This window comes from Schistocerca nitens, chromosome 8 (assembly GCF_023898315.1).
Source record: "Schistocerca nitens isolate TAMUIC-IGC-003100 chromosome 8, iqSchNite1.1, whole genome shotgun sequence".
In the NCBI taxonomy this organism is placed as follows: domain Eukaryota; kingdom Metazoa; phylum Arthropoda; class Insecta; order Orthoptera; family Acrididae; genus Schistocerca; species Schistocerca nitens.
In genome coordinates this window covers 148,768,038-148,786,676 of record NC_064621.1, presented here as the reverse complement: position 1 = coordinate 148,786,676, position 18,639 = coordinate 148,768,038, and the positions used below count along the sequence as shown (strand labels likewise).

The window sequence follows — 18,639 nt, the reverse complement described above, 5'->3', positions numbered from 1 at the left end:
TATGAAATTATGTTAACGTAATATGCTTCACTACTAGTACGGTATGAGATTTGGGATATGTGTGGAAGGTGATGAAATTTTATCATTCTCGACGAAACATGTTTCTCAAGTTCACACCAAAAAGCTCTACAAGGAAATGGTGTATATACGATTTAGATCTCTACAACAATTATCATAAACTTGAAATATTTCAATAACTATCTAGTACAATAGAAAACAAGTGGGGTTCGCACTGAAAAAGAAATAATATTCAAATACCAGCTAGTTTGCAGTCTTCATTTTATATCTTTTCATCAATTTCTTATTATAAATGTCTCTTTCGATGTTCAAAACATTCTAGTACTTACTAATCCCGTTACAATATAAAGCAACAACAATTTTTCTGATCGAATGGAATGAATACAGAAGGAAGTGCGTAACAATCGGTTTCACATATGACAACAACATGGAATTGCAATGTTTAGAAAGTGACATGAAATTTACTATTTCGACAAATAGTAAGGTTAGGGCTGTACATAAATAAAATTCGTTGCTTATTTCATCATTTTCTGGGCCTGTCTTTCAGCGTCACCAACAGATTGTTCACAGTTCGTCGCATGAACTGGCTGTGCCGAAGCTATTGCTGTTCTCACACTGAACACCAGTATCCACGTATATTATTTATTGCACCCACATAATAGACTTCAGCCATTAACGGCACACTTGAGTCTTTGTGTTCATGTGTAAAGCAACAACGGCCACATGTATGACTATTTTCATTCCCACGTGTATATGACGTTTTTGAAGAGTCACTTACATCTTACGGTTGTCGGTTTTTTACGTGTATTTCACTGTTCTCCAAAAAGACAATTACTTACTTAGCAATCATTAAATGAGTTAATGAACTTGCGGTATAGTTCACAGCTTGCATAAAAAATCCGTAACTCACTGGAGCGAAATAAAATCGTCGATATTGTTCAACTGATCGCTCGAAACTCAAGCTTCAGATATGTTTGTGTTGAGTTGATCGCTAGTTGTGTTGTCTCTTACGACACCGAGTACACCACACGTGATGGTAGGAATTTCTCTTGCTTTAAGAACGCAGACATGACTTAACACAACCGAATGCTGATGCAATTGCTGGCAGCAGTATTAATTGGAGCAACGTAGTGAACAGACAGCTGGACTGTAAAATACCAATGCCAATACAGTCTGGCATGGCATACAGTGCAGTGGTCACCTGTGACGTGTGAAAACTTTACCTCATGAGACGACGAATCCCGAGATCTGCGAAGCGGTCTTCCACCTGTGAGCACCAAATATTGGTCGCCAATAGAAAAGTACCTCAGCTACGTAAAAAGCCCTGGGAGTCATACAATTCAGTCGACCAATCCTCGTTCAGTCATCAGTTCGGTTCGATTGCAAGTGGAGGGAACGTGACTAGCTGTTTTCTCCGCGATTTTTGAAGCTATACTCTCAAATTCTCCTTCAGGCATCTCCTCTTTTTGAATAAAATCGTTTTGTGTGTAGGAGTGCGTCATCATAAAACATAAAACATCAGTGTAGCCGCCCTGAGAAGAACCGCTTCAAGAAGGGTTGAAACGTCTTCTGTAGTTGTTTCGCGTTTCAGCAGTAACCCTCTCAGACCTCCCACCGAATTTTTAAAGAATCGAACTGCCTTGTATAAAACAGCTTCAAGCGTCAAAGTCACAGCATCATACCGCTTGAACTATCTGTGGTACTGACATAATTTTGCAAGTACATTTCAGTAGTATATGAGGATTTTATCAGCATAAAGCGTCGAGAACAAAATCAATAGTAAGGAAATAATAAATTAAAACGTCAAGCTTGATGACGAAATTTTACTTTATGAGCGAAAAAATAGTAAGCAATAAACATTTTTTCCTTTCATTATTTTGTGGGAGGTGTCGGCGAGAAAACGTTTGTAATATGGTGTGAAGTTTGCTGGAAGTACTAAGTGCTCTTACTCTCAAATTCTGGAGCGAATATAGTCCAGGCAATTTGCACGCCATGATTTACACGGCCTAAAGACATATATGTATGTAGTTTTTAACTTTTACTCCTGAGTTATTGTATGAAACGTTTATTGAGTAGATTGTGCCAGCACCTTCAGATTTAAAATTCGATCAATTTATCTTCAATACAGAAAACCAAATTTTTGTTGCCTCTAGAAGCGACTAATATGCAACCAACAACTGGGAGTGACCGTTTTTATAATCAGTGACATGGTCTAACACCCAAAATGATAGTATTCACGTTGATGGTAATCGTGGAAGCCTACGAACCTATAATAGTAGCTCTTCTGTGCCTACAATGGTGAGCTGGTTTTGTTCTAATCAAGGAAAATTCTTGGCAATACGGCATATCGAACACGATTTCTTCACGTTGAAGTCAGTTACGTGGCTACACTACGAACACATCCCCACGTAACATCATTCAAGCTCCTGAGAGACTCTTCTGCAGCAGGTGCCAGGTTCGATTTCTGGTCCGGTAAAGCGTCTTAACTTGTCTCTTCTATTCGAAAGTGTCGAACAGTCATCAGCTTTCGAGCTACACAGGAGAAGCACAACATTTTTTTTTTATCGATAGCACGCCTTCACGACAATGAGAAGAGGCGATTCTCTGTAACAGGTATGTTTGGAATACGACAATCTTCCGAACATTTGACTAGTGTTTCAGATCGGGTTTCACTCGGAAGGCAACTTTATGCACGCTTGTGGTCTGTGATAAAATTGACGAAGAAAGCATTTATTGCGTGAGACTCGAGGAAAATGAGTGCAAGTGGTCCACGTGGAACGAGAGCTTCCCGGCAGGAGGCGGCGAGACCTCCGCGTCACGGACGGCTGTGGTTCACAGGTGCCGGCGGGCAGTGGACGTTCACCGCAGAGGCCGGCCGGCGAGCTAGAGCAGCCACGGTCTGAAGGCGTCACCGACGCCGGCCGACGCTCACAGGGAGTCCGTCTGCTGCGGCTCCAGTTTGGGGGTGGCGGTGGCGACTACGGCGGCGCTACTGTCGGCGGGGGCGGCGGCGGTGGCCGCGGGGGAGGAGGTGCGCGACCCGCCGCCTCCGGACCCGGCCGGCGCGGGGGCGGGGCCGTCGTCGCCCCCGCGGCGCCGTCCGCCGTGCTCGTGCTTCACGTAGTCGACCACCAGCTCGAGCCCGATGAGCGCGCGCAGGTCCTTGCAGGAGGCCTTGCCGCCCCCGCTGCCGCCCCCGGAGCTGGACTCCTCCGAGTCGCCGCCGGTGCTGCCGGTGTCGCCGCCGCCGCCGTCACAGCCCACCCCCGCGCCGGAGGCGGTGCAGGCCGAGGCCGACGCCGACGCCGACGTCGAAGACGACAGCGGGGAAGCGGCCTCCCGCATCGGCGACGAGCACGCCGCCGCCTGGCCGCGCACGTCCTGCAAAAGTGCGGTTCCTCTCTGAATCACGCTCCCACACGGCACACTACGATGTACCGGGTGATCAAAAAGTCAGTATAAATTTGAAAACTTAATAAACCACGGAATAATGTAGACAGAGAGGTAAAAATTGACACACATGCTTGGAATGACATGGTCTTTTACTAGAACAAAAAAAAAAACCATATTGCTAGACGCGTGAAAGATCTCTTGCGCGCGTCGTTTGGTGATGATCGTGTGCTCAGCCGCCACTTTCGTCATGCTTGGCCTCCCAGGTCCCCAGACCTCAGTCCGTGCGATTACTGGCTTCGGGGTTACCTGAAGTCGAAAGTATATTGTGATCGACCGACATCTCTAGGGATGCTGAAAGATAATGTCCGACGCCAATGGCTCACCATATCTCCGGACAGGCTTTACAGTGCTGTTCACAACATTATTCCTCGACTACAGCTATTGTTGAGTTATGATGGTGGACATATTGAGCATTTCCTCTAAAGAACATCATCTTTGCATTGTCTTACTTTGTTATGCTAATTATTGCTATTCTGATCAGATGAAGCGCCATCTGTCGGATATTTTTTGAACGTTTGTATTTTTTTGGTTCTAATAAAACCCCATGTCATTCCAAGTATGTGTGTCAATTTGTACCTCTCTATCTACATTATGCCGTGATTTATTCAGTTTTCAAATTTATACTGACTTTTTGAACACCCGCTATTTTTACTAGAATTACCCAACAACTGCAGACTTCATTTAACACTGTATTGGAGACAAGCGTTTTGCCCGCGGCTTCTCCCGCATGCGCATATGTCACCTACAGGGTATTTAACAGAAGCAAAAATGAATCAGTCAAAGGTCCAAACCTAAGACGTGCAACATTAGGTGCCGATCAACAGCCGTAAAGTGGCATCGCGGCCACAGTGTCGGACTGCGAATGGAGAGATCCGGGTTCAAATCTCCCTCGCGACCCCGCGTATATTTGCTTTTCCTCACAAAAATCTGAATTTTCCGTCCGGCCACTGACTTGTCTGTTCGCTGTATTCAAATTCGTGTCTCTGTCTGATGCAAAGTCCGTTTTCAACGACGGGGTGTAAGGAAGGAACATCCGCCCGTTCTTACCTCCTATTTGTTCTACATAAGTAACAATATTATGATATGACTCTTGCGTTCCGTTTTGGAAGTTTCGACTGTTGAATTTCTTTGTTGTAACATAGCTGACACCCGTTTATTTGTTGTTTTCATTTCTTTGAGGGGTCTATGCGGCGTCTTACCTGCTCTGAGTATTCATTACATTTACTTGCGACAATAATACACTACTGGCCATTAAAATTGCTACACCACGAAGATGGCCTGCTACAGACGCGAAATTTAACCGACAGGAAGAAGATACTGTGAGATGCAAATGATTAGCTTTTTAGAGCATTCACACAAGGTTGGCGCCGGTGACCGCACCTACAACGTGCTGACTTGAGGAAAGTTTCCAAACGATTTCTCATACACAAACAGCAGCTGATCAACATTGCCTGGTGAAACGTTGTTGTGATACCTCATGTAAGGAGGAGAAAAGCGTACCATCACGTTTCCGACTTGGATAAAGGTCGGATTGTAGCCTATCGCGATTGCGGTTTGTCGTATCGCGACATTGTTGCTCGTGCTGGTCGAGGTCCAATGACTGTTAGCAGAATATGGAATCGTAGGGTTCAGGAGGGTAATGCGGAACGCCGTGCTGGATCCCAACGGTCTCGTATCACTAGCAGTCGAGATGACAGGCATCTTATCCGCATGGCTGTAACGGATCGTGCAGCCACGTCTCGATCCCTGAGTCAACAGATGGGGACGTTTGCAAGACAACAACCATCTGCACGAACAGTTCGACGACGTTTGCAGCAGCGTGGACTATCGGCTCGGAGACCATGGCTGCCGTTACCCTTGACGCTTCATCACAGACAGGAGCGCCTGCGATGGTGTACTCAACGACGAACCTGTGTGCACCGATGGCAAAACGTCATTTTTTCGGATGAGTCCAGGTTCTTTTTACAGCATCATGATGGTCGCATCCGTGTTTGGCGACATCGCGGTGAACGCACGTTGGAAGCGTGTATTCGTCATCGCCATACTGGCGTATCACCCGGCGTGATGGTATGGGGTGCCATTGGTTACACGTATCGGTCACTTCTTGTTCTCATTGACAGCACTTTGAACAGTGAACGTTACATTTCAGATGAGTTACGACCCTTGGCTCTACCCTTCATTTGACCCCTGCGAAATCCTACATTTCAGCAGCATAGGGCGAAACGATGATTTGAACGCGGGTCTCCAGCTTTACATGTTGCAGGTCCTGTACGGGCCTTTCTGGATACAGAAAATGTTCGACTGCTGCCCTCTCACCAATTGAAAACGTCTGGTCAATGGTGGCCGAGCAACTGGCCGTCACAATACGCCAGTCATTACTCTTGATGAACTGTGGTATCGTGTTGAAGCTGCATGGGCAGCTGTAACTGTACACCATCCAAGCTCTGTTTGACTCAACGCCCAGGCGTATCAAGGCCGTTATTATGGCCAGAGGTGGTTGTTCTGGGTACTGATACTGATTTCTCAGAATCTATGCACCCAATTGGGTGAAAATGTATTCACATCTCAGTGCTAGTATAATATATTTGTCCAAAGAGTACCTGTTTATCATCTGCATTTCTTCTTGGTGTAGCAATTTTAGTGGACAGTAGTGTATATTCTTAAGACATGACTCACATTCTGTAACCTATGTACAGTATGAAAACTGCCAAGACTACAGAAAGAGAACAGAACACGTCAATGATCGGAAGGAAAGTATATAAAACTGAGGAAAAAATAGGGCGAAACGATGATTTGAACGCGGATCTCCAGCTTTACAGTACTACACCGTGACCACGCAACCACGACTCCTTCCTTCTAGCACTTTGCACAGTGTTACACATCCAGCTACGCTACAGAGACTGAAAGTTATAGGCGCCGGCGCCTGTAAATGTAGAGTGAGGTGACTAAAGTCATAGAATACCTGCTAATATCGCGTCGGACCTCCTTTAGCCCGACGTAGTGCAGCAGTAACTCGACTTATGGACTCAAACACTCGTTGGAATTCCCCTGCGGAAATACTGAGCTATGTTGCCTTCATAGCCGTCCAAAATGCAAAATTGTTGCCAGTGCAGGATTTTCTGCACGAACTGACCTCTCCATTATCTCCTAGAAATTTTCAATGGAATACATATCGGGGGATCATTAGCCAAATCATTCGCTCGAACTGTCCAGAATGTTCTTTAAACTAACGGCGAACTCTCCAAGTAGCCGAAAATAACAAGAGGACCCAGTCAATTCATTGTAAACGCAGCCCACGTCATTATGGAACCATCATCTTGTTCACAACATTGATCTGCCCCACAGTCAACTCTACCATCAGCTCTCACCGCCTGAAATCAAATGTGTTTGAATACCTAGAGAGCAAACAGCTGAGGTCATCGGTCCCTAGACTTACACACTACTTAAATCAACCTAACTTAAGCTGAGAACAACACACACACACCCATGCCCGAGGGAGGGCTCGAACCTCCGGCGGGAAGGGCAGCGCAATCCATGACATGGCGCCTTGAGCCGCACGGCCGCTCCTCTCTGCTGAGACGTAAAAGCTGGCGTTAGAGTTTCTTCGCCCACGTTAAGGGATAGGTAGAATTTGGAGAGGTCACGCACTTGCTTCGTGGACTTCGTTTGGTGTGGACAAATCGCTGACGCTGTGCAGGCTGCCCTCTGCATGTTGAATGTCGTAAAGAGTATGGACGCTTTTGTAAATGTCGCCACCTCTAATATTTTGTAATATGATCAGGTCACAGTAATAATGTAACGAGTCATACATTTGATATTCATAATTAGAAAATTATTGGTTTGATAGCCGCTTCACGGTATCCATGTAGACCTTGGCATTTGGTTGGGGAAATCCACTTCGGCCTGTAGCTCGATTTCGTACGAGAGCTTATCGTGATAATTATTTCGTACGGTAAGTTTTTCATTCTAAGTATCCACTGACGTGATTTGGTCTGTTCAAATATCAGTCGTGTTTTGTGGACTTAGCGTAATCAATTTAACGGATGGTCAGTAAGTTTTAGCCACACATATGCTAAGGAAGTAAATGTCTCCTCCCCATTCCTTAGAGAATGTAAATATATTTCATGCAGAAATCTTTTGACAGATATGTGTGATGTCATATTACCATGGTTTCCGTACTCCATGCTTGCCTCTACGTGGTCATGACTGTCAGGTTTGTCTACAGAGGCATACGCTTGAAACCTAGGGTGTAAATAGAGCCCTTTCTCCTTATAAAAGTGATAGGTAGATTTTTGATTCACATTACCTTAGGATTCCACACTTTCATTTTACTGTTGGGAAACCTCCTTATACAAATAAGCGAAATCTAAAGACACAGCAGCGTGATTTATTACAGTCGCAGACTATTACGCTGAAGCGCAGAAGAAAATGGTATAGGTATGCGTATTCAAATACAGAGATATGTAAACAGGCAGAATGCGGCGCTGCGGTCGGCAACAGGTGATACATGATGATATGCAAATATTTTGATATGTTATTCTAAACTAAAGAAAAAAGTTCATGTAAACATAGGTCCTCAAATGTTTAGTTACGGAGTTACGGCTAATAAAACATCTTGCCTGAAATTTAGCAACTTCGCTAATATGAAGCCATCGCAAAACTGTACGAGGTTAAGCTAAAGCACGATTTCCATTTATTTTGTTGTTATTGATCTGGTGAATCTAATAATACATGTCCCAGACGTGTATCTGCAGTAGGTTTCCAAAACACCCAGAGAAGCAAAGAAGTAATTCGCAAAATGTTCAATTTATCAACTACTTGACCCAATTTGTTTTTTAAATTCCAGACAACTGCACAAAGTTTTCAGCAGAAGTTGTAGAGAATTGGACTTTGGAAAAATGATGGTAATAACTTTAACTGAAACTGTACGAATGTGTCAGATAATCTGATTTTATTAATACCATAGCACACGTGAATTCATGTTAAACCGGAAAAAAAACAAAGTTCAGTGTTAAGCAAGTTGAGCAGTGTACATACAGTGTCACAATACATTCACAATAAATGTTCTAAAATGTCTCCACCGATTTCAATGCATTTAGCTGCACGTATATGAACAGTTTCACAGGGTTATTCTTAATTCTTCTATTGTATTCATAATGCGAGCAAGTAATCTCTCACGTGTATTGACTTTGTCCTCATAAACTATGTCTTTCATCCATCCCCACACACAAACATCAATTGGTGTTAAATCGAGCTATCTGGGTGGCCACAGACGCGTAGCACCATCACCAATCCATTTCTGGGGAAAATGTTCATTTAAATGTGTAGTAACGGCGTTAGTGAAATGTGGAGGCGCACCGTTATGTTGAAAACACGGCGTATATATCTAACGTGCCATTGATATGTAAACACCATTCGACAGTTTCACAGTACAGCACTAATAACAAGAATGTTTTTAACATTTCTCATTTCAAATTTTACCCCACTTTTGCGAGCCAAAGTCTCCAGTGTAGAAACACTTGTGTAACATTCCCCGATAAGGGTAAGGTGAGATTTTAAACGTTCACCCGTAACAGCTTGTAGAAGATGTGAAAAGGTAGGAACTTGGATATGAGAAATAACCGAAAACAATAATACCATAAAGAAGACGTAACACAAACTTGTACTCGGGAGGCACCAGATAATAGATTATAACGACAGACGGCACAAAAATTAACAACAGCGAAGACTTCGTTAACTTTTGTGTAGTTCAAGAAGTGAACCAGAAACACAAATCGTTGATGCTGAAAACAACGACATTCCGGATGTGCAGGTCGATGGGGTGTATAAAGCCATCCGCCACACAATGACAGAAAAGTCACCTAGATATGATGGTGTTTCAATAGAAATATTTAAAACTGTGTAAAGGGGGAATAATTAATACAACAGGAACTTCGAAAACTGTCTACAGAACATTCGTTGTGGACGACAAAATCTGGAAAAATGCTGTAACTTTTCTAGTTCGCACTAAAAGAGACAGGCAATTGAAAAGCTACAGAACCATCAATCTTCTCTCTGGAACGTACAAGACACCCATTAAAATTATTAGCAATCGCTTATCATTGGATATAAGTGAGGCAGGGGAACAAGCTGGTTTTAGAAGTGTATATAGCACAATGCACATAGTTGTGACCGGAATTTTACAATAGAGCAATGAGTATCAATTAGCGCTTTGTCGGGGATTCGTACATATTGAAAAAAATACATTTCACTCTGTTTCAAAAAAAGTTGTGCTGAAAGTCCTAAAGTCCTAGAGAGAGAAGTTATACATTCGACGTATGTGGAGAGCGAAAAACCTGTAATTCTAAGACTAACCACTCAGTGGCGCTCCACATAAAAAAACCTATTCTCGAGATCGTGATGAACATTTTCAGATCCTTGAACTGGAAAATGAATATGGTGTATGCGTTAATGGAATATATCTGCTCTACGTTTGTTAGGCTGATGGCACTGAAGCAATGCCTCTACTGCAGATCAACTACAACAAGGCTTGGAGGAATTTAGGTGCGAAAGATTGTAAGTAGTCTTGAAATGCCATTAAAAACAGTTGCGAATAATATGAAGCTGACATACTGGTAAGCAAACTGGTTGAATTTGAAGATTCATCCTGGAACGAGCTGACGACTTTACATTTTTGAGGCTGTTAAAGACATCGATTGAGTGGGCAGCGTAAGAAACGAACAGAAGACAGAAATGCACTGTTCTGTTTCTGGTAACCTACATAATATTTTAAAAACAAGCTTGCGATGCGTCTAAAAAAGTAAAGGTTGTAATCAGTGTGTACCCCCAGTTTTGGTTATGGTTATGAAAGATGGGGAATTTCAATACGAAAATAATGCGACGACCTTTACAAAAGAAATGTTTTTCAATGAGAAAGGGAGAGACGTACCGGGTGATAAAAAAGTCAGTATAAATTTGAAAACTGAATAAATCACGGAATAATGTAGATAGAGAGGTACAAATTGACACACATGCTTGGAATGACATGGGGTTTTATTAGAACCAAAAAAATACAAAAGTTCAAAAAATATCCGACAGATGGCGCTTCACCTGAGCAGAATAGCAATAATTAGTATAACAAAGTAAGACAAAGCAAAGGTGATGTTCTTTAGAGGAAATGCTCAATATGTCCACCATCATCTCTCAACAATAGCTGTAGTCGATGAATAATATTGTGAACTGCACTGTAAAGCATGTCCGGAGTTATGGTGAGGCATTGGCGTCGGATGTTGTCTTTCAGCATCCCTAGAGATGTCGGTCGATCACGATACACTTGCGACTTCAAGTAACCCCAAAGCCAATAATCGCACGGACTGAGGTCTGGGGACCTGGGAGGCCAAGCATGACGAAAGTGGTGGCTGAGCACACAATCATCACCAAACGACACGAGCAAGAGATCTTTCACGCGTCTAGCAATATGGGGGGGAGCGCCATCCTGCATAAACATCGTACGTTCCAGCAGGTGGTTATCAGCCAGGCTGGGGATGATGCGATTCTGTAACATATCGGCGTACCTCTCACCCTTCACGGTAGCTGTTTTTCTGTCCAGCGCCATCTGTCGAACATTTTGTGGACTTTGTTTTTCTTTGGTTCTAATGAAATCCCATGTCATTCCAAGAATGTGTGTCAGTGTTTACCTCTCTATCTGCATTATTCCGTGGTTTATTAAGTTTTCAAATTTATACTGACTTTTTGTTCACCCGGTATGTTAGGCATTACTAGCAGATACCAGGAATAAAGAATTGGACCAGGGATTATAATGTAATCGAAGAGACGTTCTGCAGAGCTTCGTTTCTAATTTTGTAATCTGAAATTATCGGGTTCTTTCTCTTTGTTATAGACATTCTCTCGCATCAATTCCCATTTAATGAGAGCTTCCACTCATTTTGACAAAATCTTTTTGCTTATCCCAACGGCGGTGCTCTCCCGTAGGAACGTTTCCGAACAGTCTGATAGCGCTGCTGAACCTATCTGTTAATTCTTCTCGGTATATTGATAACATTGGCGGATCTATTATGCTTGCTTGGGGCACGCATGTGAGCGGGCCCACGTGTTCCCAAGTTATTTCGACTCTTCTCCAGAAGTTTCGCTGGACAGCTCTTACACATCCTCCATACAGTCCCGAGTCCTCCCCAAGCGATTTCCATATTTTTGGTGACCTGAAGAAAGACATTCAAGGCCGTCTATTTGCTTCGGACAAAAAAGTGAACGGGGTGGATACAACAAATTTTCCGTGGGCAACAGCAAACATTTTTCCGTGACGGCATCGATTGTATTGTCTCAGTAGGTTAAATGTATTACAGTAATAGTTATGGAGATTAGTTTTGAAATAATAGTTTACTTACTTTTTTCATCTGCCTCGTTTTCATTTGACTGCCACGAATACTTTCATTTCTGTACAACATTCGCAGTCCAGTTTAGCGGTACTGGATTCTATTAGTCAAATTTTCATGGAGCCTATTTCCTGCTCATGTCGTATCCCGGTATTTTCGAAGTAAGACTGAGTACTGATAATATATTTACTGAGCCCCTAAATGATATACTGTGCTACTGCTGGAAAAACTTCCATTTCTTCAAATTCTTTAATGTCGTACTGTATATACTTCCATATGTGGAACACTGAAAAAAATTGTAGAATAAAATCAGGATAGGAATCCAGTTGAACTTTTACATAAGCATAGCAGTAAAATTTCTTACTTGCAGAAGTGAAGCGTGGGTGAGAACAAGACACTAAGAAAGAAGAACGCAGGTTCAAGAAATGAGATTTCTGCCAAAAGTAGAAATATGTAGAAGAGAAAATCGTAAAATAAATTGTGATAAAAGGGAAGATTTATGAACATATAAACCAAACAAACAATGTAAAAGAAAACATAAGAAAATGGAAGGAACATGTAGACTTTATGGGTGGCGAAAGATTTCCGGTAAAGGTGTTCAGTTACACGAGGACCATTGAATAATTGAGGACGGAAATATATGTAGAGATGAAACACTTAGTAAGAGCAGTTTGTACTTTTATGAAATTAGGTTGGCATCACTGGGATGAGCGGTGAACAGCTGACGAACAAAAACTGTTTCCTTTATAACCTCAATATTGCATTTAACCTTGTTGTGTCTACCTGAAGTTTCCACATTTGATTTAAGAAGGTGAAAAACCTGCTTCAATCTTTTCTCGAAACATTTTCCACTATGGTGAAAGTATTACGACCTGGGAAAATTTTTATAAGTTCGTACACCAGTTCAAAACCTATCGAACCTCAATGACTGATGAGCAACTTCCTAGCCGGTCGGCTATAATGTCAGCTCCGTTTGAGATCCGCACTGGCGACATTATTCGTAGAAACCAACGTATTATAGTTCAACATATAGAAAAGTAAAGCCAGCAGTGAGGGAAAAACGTCGCGGATCTCAAAGAAAAAGGGGTGATATTGATACACGACAGTCTCGCTCTCCACTGCCCAGCTGACCAAAGAAACCATTCAGAAATGGGTTGGAAGATAAGAAGATACTACCTTATCTTCCCTTCAGTCCAGACTGGGCTCATTTGAATTTTCATTTGTGTGGTCCCCTAAAGGCGGCATTCAGCAAAATAAAGTTCGGCAACTGCAAGAAAGTCAAAAAAGATGTGGAAAATGGCTTAAACAATAAGAATGACGTCTCTGCATCAGGTATACAGGTATTAAAAAAAACTAGTTGGTCCCTAGCACAAGTGCATTAATGTTGGTGGGGATTGTGTTGAGAACTACACTGGAGCCAAAGAAACTGGTACCCCTGCCTAATATCGTGTAGGATCCACGCGAACACGCAGAACTGCTGCAACACGACGTGGCATGGACTAGTATAATTCTGAAGTAGTGCTGGAGGGAAATGACACCATGAATCCTGCAGGACAGTTCATAAATCGGTACGAGCACGAGGCGGTGGAGATCTCTTCTGAACAGCACATTGCAAGACATGCCAGATATGCTCAACAATGCTCATGTCTGGGGAGTTTGGTGGCCAGCGGAAGTGTTTAAACTCAGAAGAATGTTCCTGGAGCCACCCTGTAGAAAGTCTGGACGTGTGGGGCGTCGAATTGTCCTGCTGGAATTGCCCAAGTACGTCGGAATACACAATCGATGAAAGGATGAAAGTGATCAGACAGGATGCTTACGTACGTGCCACCCGTCAGAGTCGTATTTAGACGTATCAAGGGTCTCATATCACACCAAATGCACACGCCCATTACAGAGCCCTCCACCAGCTTCAACAGTCCCCTGCCGGCTTGCAAGATCCATGGATTCATGAGGTTGTCTCCATACCCGTAAACGTCCATCCGCTCGATACAATTTGAAACGAGAGTCGTCCGACCAGGAAACATGTTTCCAGTCATCAACAGTCCAAAACGGTGTTGACGGGCGCAGGCGAGGCGTAAAACTTTCTGTCGTGCAGTCATCAAAGGTACACGAGTGGGCCTTCGACTCCGAAAGTCCATATTGATGGTATTTCGTTCAATGGTTCGCACGCTGACACTTGTTGATGGCCCATCATTGAAATCTGCAGCAATTTGCGGAAGAGTTGCATTCTGTGACGCTGTACGATTCTCCTCAGTCGTCGTTCGTCCCTTTCTTGCAGGATCTTTTTCCGGCCACAGTGATGTCAGATTTGATGTTTTGCCGGGTTCCTGATGCTCACGGTACACTCGTGAAATGGTCGTACGGGAAAATTCCCACTTCTGCTGTGTTCCATCGCACCACGTTCAGACTCACTTAAATCTTGTAGCAGCAGTGACCGATCTAATAACTGTGCCAGACACTTGTTGTCTTATATAAGCGCCGTATTCTGCCTGTTTACGTATATCTGTATCTGAATACGTATGCCTATACGAGTTTCTTTGGCGCTTCAGTGTAATCAAATTCTCAATTTGTAAAAGTGTATAGTTTATTTTTCCTACATCAGATTGTCTCGGTAATTATTAAATGTCCCTGGTAAATACACTGGAAGAAGAACGTAACACCGTAGGTGAGTTGGAGTACCGCAGCAGCTAACTAATGCTTGTAATGAAGAAGAAGAAGATTTATGAAGCCCCTTAGGCTCTCTTGGTAAAATCGATAGTAGTCGCTGTATAGAAGACAACTAGAGCATTTGCACAAAAATGGGGTAAGAAAAGCGATGATTCGGCTGCAAATCCGGAAAGCTACACTACGGGTCATTAAAATTGCTACACCACGAAGATGACGTGCTACAGACGCGAAATTTAACCGACATGAAGAAGATGCTGTGATATGCTAATGATTAGCTTTTCCAGAGCATTCACACAAGGTTGGCGCCGGTGGCGACATCTACAACGTGCTGACATGAGGAAAGTTTCCAACCGATTTCTCATACACAAACAGCAGTTGACCGGCGTTGCCTGGTGAAACGTTGTTGTGATGCCTCGTGTAAGGAGGAGAAATGCCTACCATCACGTTTCCGACTTTGATAAAGGTCGGATTGTAGCCTATCGCTATTGCGGCTTATCGTATCGCGACATTGCTGCTCGCGTTGGTCGAGATCCAATGACTGTTAGCAAAATATGGAATCGGTGGGTTCAGGAGGGTAATACGGAACGCCGTGCTGGATCCCAACGGCCTCGTATCGAGATGACAGGCATCTTATCCGCATGGCTGTAACGGATCTTGCAGCCACGTCTCGATCCCTGAGTCAACAGATGGGGACGTTTGCAAGACAACAACCATCTGCACGAACAGTTCGACGACGTTTGCAGCAGCGTGGGCTATCAGCACGGGGACCATGGCAGCGGTTACCCTTGACGCTGCATCACAGCCAGGAGCGTCTGCGATGGTGTACTCAACGCCGAACCTGAGTGCACGAATGGCAAAACGTCATTTTTTCGGACAAATCCAGGTTCTGTTTTCAGCATCATGATTGTCCCATCCGTGTTTGGCGACATAGCGGTGAACGCACATTGGAAGCGTGTATTCGTCATCGCCATACTGGCGTATCACTCGGCGTGATGGTATGGGGTGCCATTGGTTACACGTCTCGGTCATCTCTTTTTCGGATTGAGGCACTTTGAACAGTGGACGTTACATTTCAGATGTGTTACGGCCCGTGGCTCTATCCTTCATTCGATCCCTGCGAAACCCTACAATTCAACAGTATAATGCACGACCGCATGTTGCAGGTCCTATACGGGCCTTTCTGGATACAGAGAATGGTCGACTGCTGCCCTGGCCAGCATATTTTCCAGATCTCTCACCAATTTAAAACGTCTGGTCAATGGTGGCCGAGCAACTGGCTCGTCACAATACGCCAATCACTACTCTTGATGAACTGTGGTATCGTGTTGAAGCTGCATGGGCAGCTGTACTTGTACACACCATCAAAGCTCTGTTTGACAATGCCCAGGCGTATCAAGGCCGTTATTACGGCCAGAGGTGGTTGTTCTGGGTACTGATTTCTCAGGATCTATGCACCCAAATTGCGTGAAAATGTAATCACAAGTCAGTTCTAGTATAATATATTTGTCGAATGAATACCCGTTTATCATCTGCATTTCTTCTGGTGTAGCAATTTTAATGGCCGGTAGTGTATAAACCACTTGTGGAGCCAGTCGCATACCTGTGACGATACTTCACATGTTGTCAGTTTGGTTATTAGTAGAAGATGTAGTGCAGTGTCAAATGCTCTTCGCAAACCGCCTATTCAGCCAAATCTCCCGGAAAATATTGAGCGTAAATACAGCAGGCAGTGGTCTGTGACCTAGTTCGGTGCGTTACTGCAGCAAGTGTGAGCGGGGCGGCACGCACCTTGTAGATGCGCGCCAGGTTGTGCAGCAGGTAGTGCGGCCCGCGCCGCGAGTGCCTGGCGGGGCAGGGCGGCGACGCCCTCTGCAGCTGGGCCTGCGGCTGCGGCTGCGGCACGCTGAAGGCCGAGCAGTGCTTTGTGTGCTTGACCAGCCCCACGGAGGCGGGCCGCTGCTGCGCCGCCCCCAGCGCGCCGGCGCCCGGCACCGCCCCCGCCGCCGCCCCCGCGCCCGCCCCCGCCGCGGCCGACGCCACGCCCGCCGCCTTGTCGTCGCCGCCGCACAGCGCTTCCTCCTTGGCGCCGGCAGAGCCCTGGCCGCCTGCCTGCGCACCACCACCACCACCACCGTCAGCGTCCGTCTCGCAGCTGAACATACAACCAGCACCAACACAACGTTCTCTCTTACAGCTGTAAAACTACCGTAGACCGTCGTAAGTAAGAGTAGACTACGGTACATTTCCTAGTAGCTCGGTCAGTGAAGAGCGCTACTTGTACGTAAGGTGTGTTGCATACCTACTAGGCGTTATGTTATTTGGATCGCTTTTTTCGTATGGGTGAACAGTGTCTTAACTAAATCCCTGTAAATATCGGAAGCAGTGAACCTCCCAGAAAGTGAGGAAATATCAAGGGTCAAGGTACAGAACATTTTTTTTCTACATGGTTATCCTCCTGTCTCTCATTTAAAAGTTATTTATGGCAAAATTGAAATTGTTAAAATTACATTCATATTTTTTTCCAAAACTGTTAATTTGTAATGTGAAAAAGATGGACGTTGTAGTAAACATAAAAAACGATACAGATTTTAACATGTAGCGCTAGATGACGCAATTTCCTCGAGAAAAAGATAAAGTAAAAAAAATGGAAAATAGAAACATAGAATTTAGACTTTCTTGGCGGAGCTTGATGATGAAGTCTTCTTGGGTTATCAACCGAGTGAAGGCATCGTTCTGCGACAACGTTTCAACAAGTTTTGCTTGTCATCTTCAGGCGAAGAGGAAATCTTCGACTGAACACATGCAGGAAGCTTGTTGATGTGTTGCCGCATAACGACGCCTTGACTCGGCTGACAACCAGAGAAAACTTCATTATCATATAACAATACTTCAATACTTCTTCGAGCTTATATAAAACACGTTTCTGTTATTCATAAACAAATTTCGCACTATGAATAATGAGAAACAGGAAACACTTACCTTTGCTCAAAACGGAGAATGTTCTATTGAGTACAAAATAACAACAATAATTATATAGATCTAGTTATGTTTGTGAGTGAAAATCATGTAACCTACGCTCTGTTTGTGTGTCGTACTATCTGAGGGAACAATCTGAGACCAGCCCAATAATCGCTTAAACGAGGATATGATCAGGCATTTTTTACGTTATCATTATGCCTAGGATATCCTTCTTTCGTTGCAGCCGTCAGTTAACATAAGGGAAATAAGCGGCGTACGTCGTCTGTGAATCATGTAACCTATGCTCTGTTTGTGTTTCGATATGAGACCACCCCAATAATCGCTTAAAGCAGCGGTATGTGCATCATCGACACCCACCCCTGACTCTTTAAGGAATCGGACTCCTATTCATAAATGAGCATCTTACTTTACAAATGAGTTAATATTTTAAATGTAGAGGTACTGTCTGCAAAACGTGTTGCGAATGCACATGGTAGTGAAGAAGTAAAAAATTAAAAAGCCTTACCTGCTGCTGAAGTTTTACTGCATGAACAACGAAGACGTACTAAGAGAGAAACTTTTTTCTGTTATGGTTCTGTAGGGTGTATAGGCGAGAGAAAGTCTCGAAAAGGTTTGAAATTCTGTGGTTTGTTTCTCATGTATTGGATGAACGTAGCTTGGATAATGTGCTGCCTCAAGACATACACACAGTTTGTAAGTTTAATACTTGTCTTAATTTGTTAAACATTTAACGTAAGATAATAGCCCTTCTGAGTAGATTATTGCAGCATATTACATTTTTAAACTCGCTCAATTTCACGTGAAATACTGAAACTCATTTTCCTTGCCCCCGTAAAACATTAGATAGGCTACATGTTAATGGTACTGTGTGACCGTTTTATCCGTTTAGTGATACAGGTAACGAAGTAGTGTCGAAAAAAGATGGACAAATAATCTCCAAATATTGATAAGATTTCAAACTGGTGCAAAGACTGGCAACTAGCTTTGAGTGTACAGAAATATCAAATTGTGCACTTCACAAAACTAAGTGAAGCCCTATACCACACTGAGGTGAAGAAAGTCACGTGATACCTTCTAATAGCGTGTCGGATCTCCTTTTGCTAGGCGAGAGCAGCAGTTCGACATGGTATAGATTCAACAAGTCAGTATA

At 43.7% G+C, this 18,639-nt stretch overlaps 1 protein-coding gene across 1 annotated transcript in view; it reads right to left on the bottom strand.

Moving 5' to 3' along the window:
• Positions 1 to 2,015: 2,015 nt before the first annotated feature.
• Positions 2,016 to 18,639, bottom strand: part of LOC126199457 (serine/arginine repetitive matrix protein 1-like) — a gene marked incomplete at its 5' end in the record, with an annotated part of 54,541 nt that continues 37,917 nt past the window's right edge. Inside the window, 5 exons of the mRNA XM_049936378.1 lie at positions 2,016 to 2,024; positions 3,019 to 3,220; positions 3,317 to 3,399; positions 16,299 to 16,469; positions 16,560 to 16,619. Coding sequence (XP_049792335.1) covers positions 2,016 to 2,024; positions 3,019 to 3,220; positions 3,317 to 3,399; positions 16,299 to 16,469; positions 16,560 to 16,619 — 525 coding nt within the window. The remainder of the gene's footprint in view (positions 2,025 to 3,018; positions 3,221 to 3,316; positions 3,400 to 16,298; positions 16,470 to 16,559; positions 16,620 to 18,639) is intronic.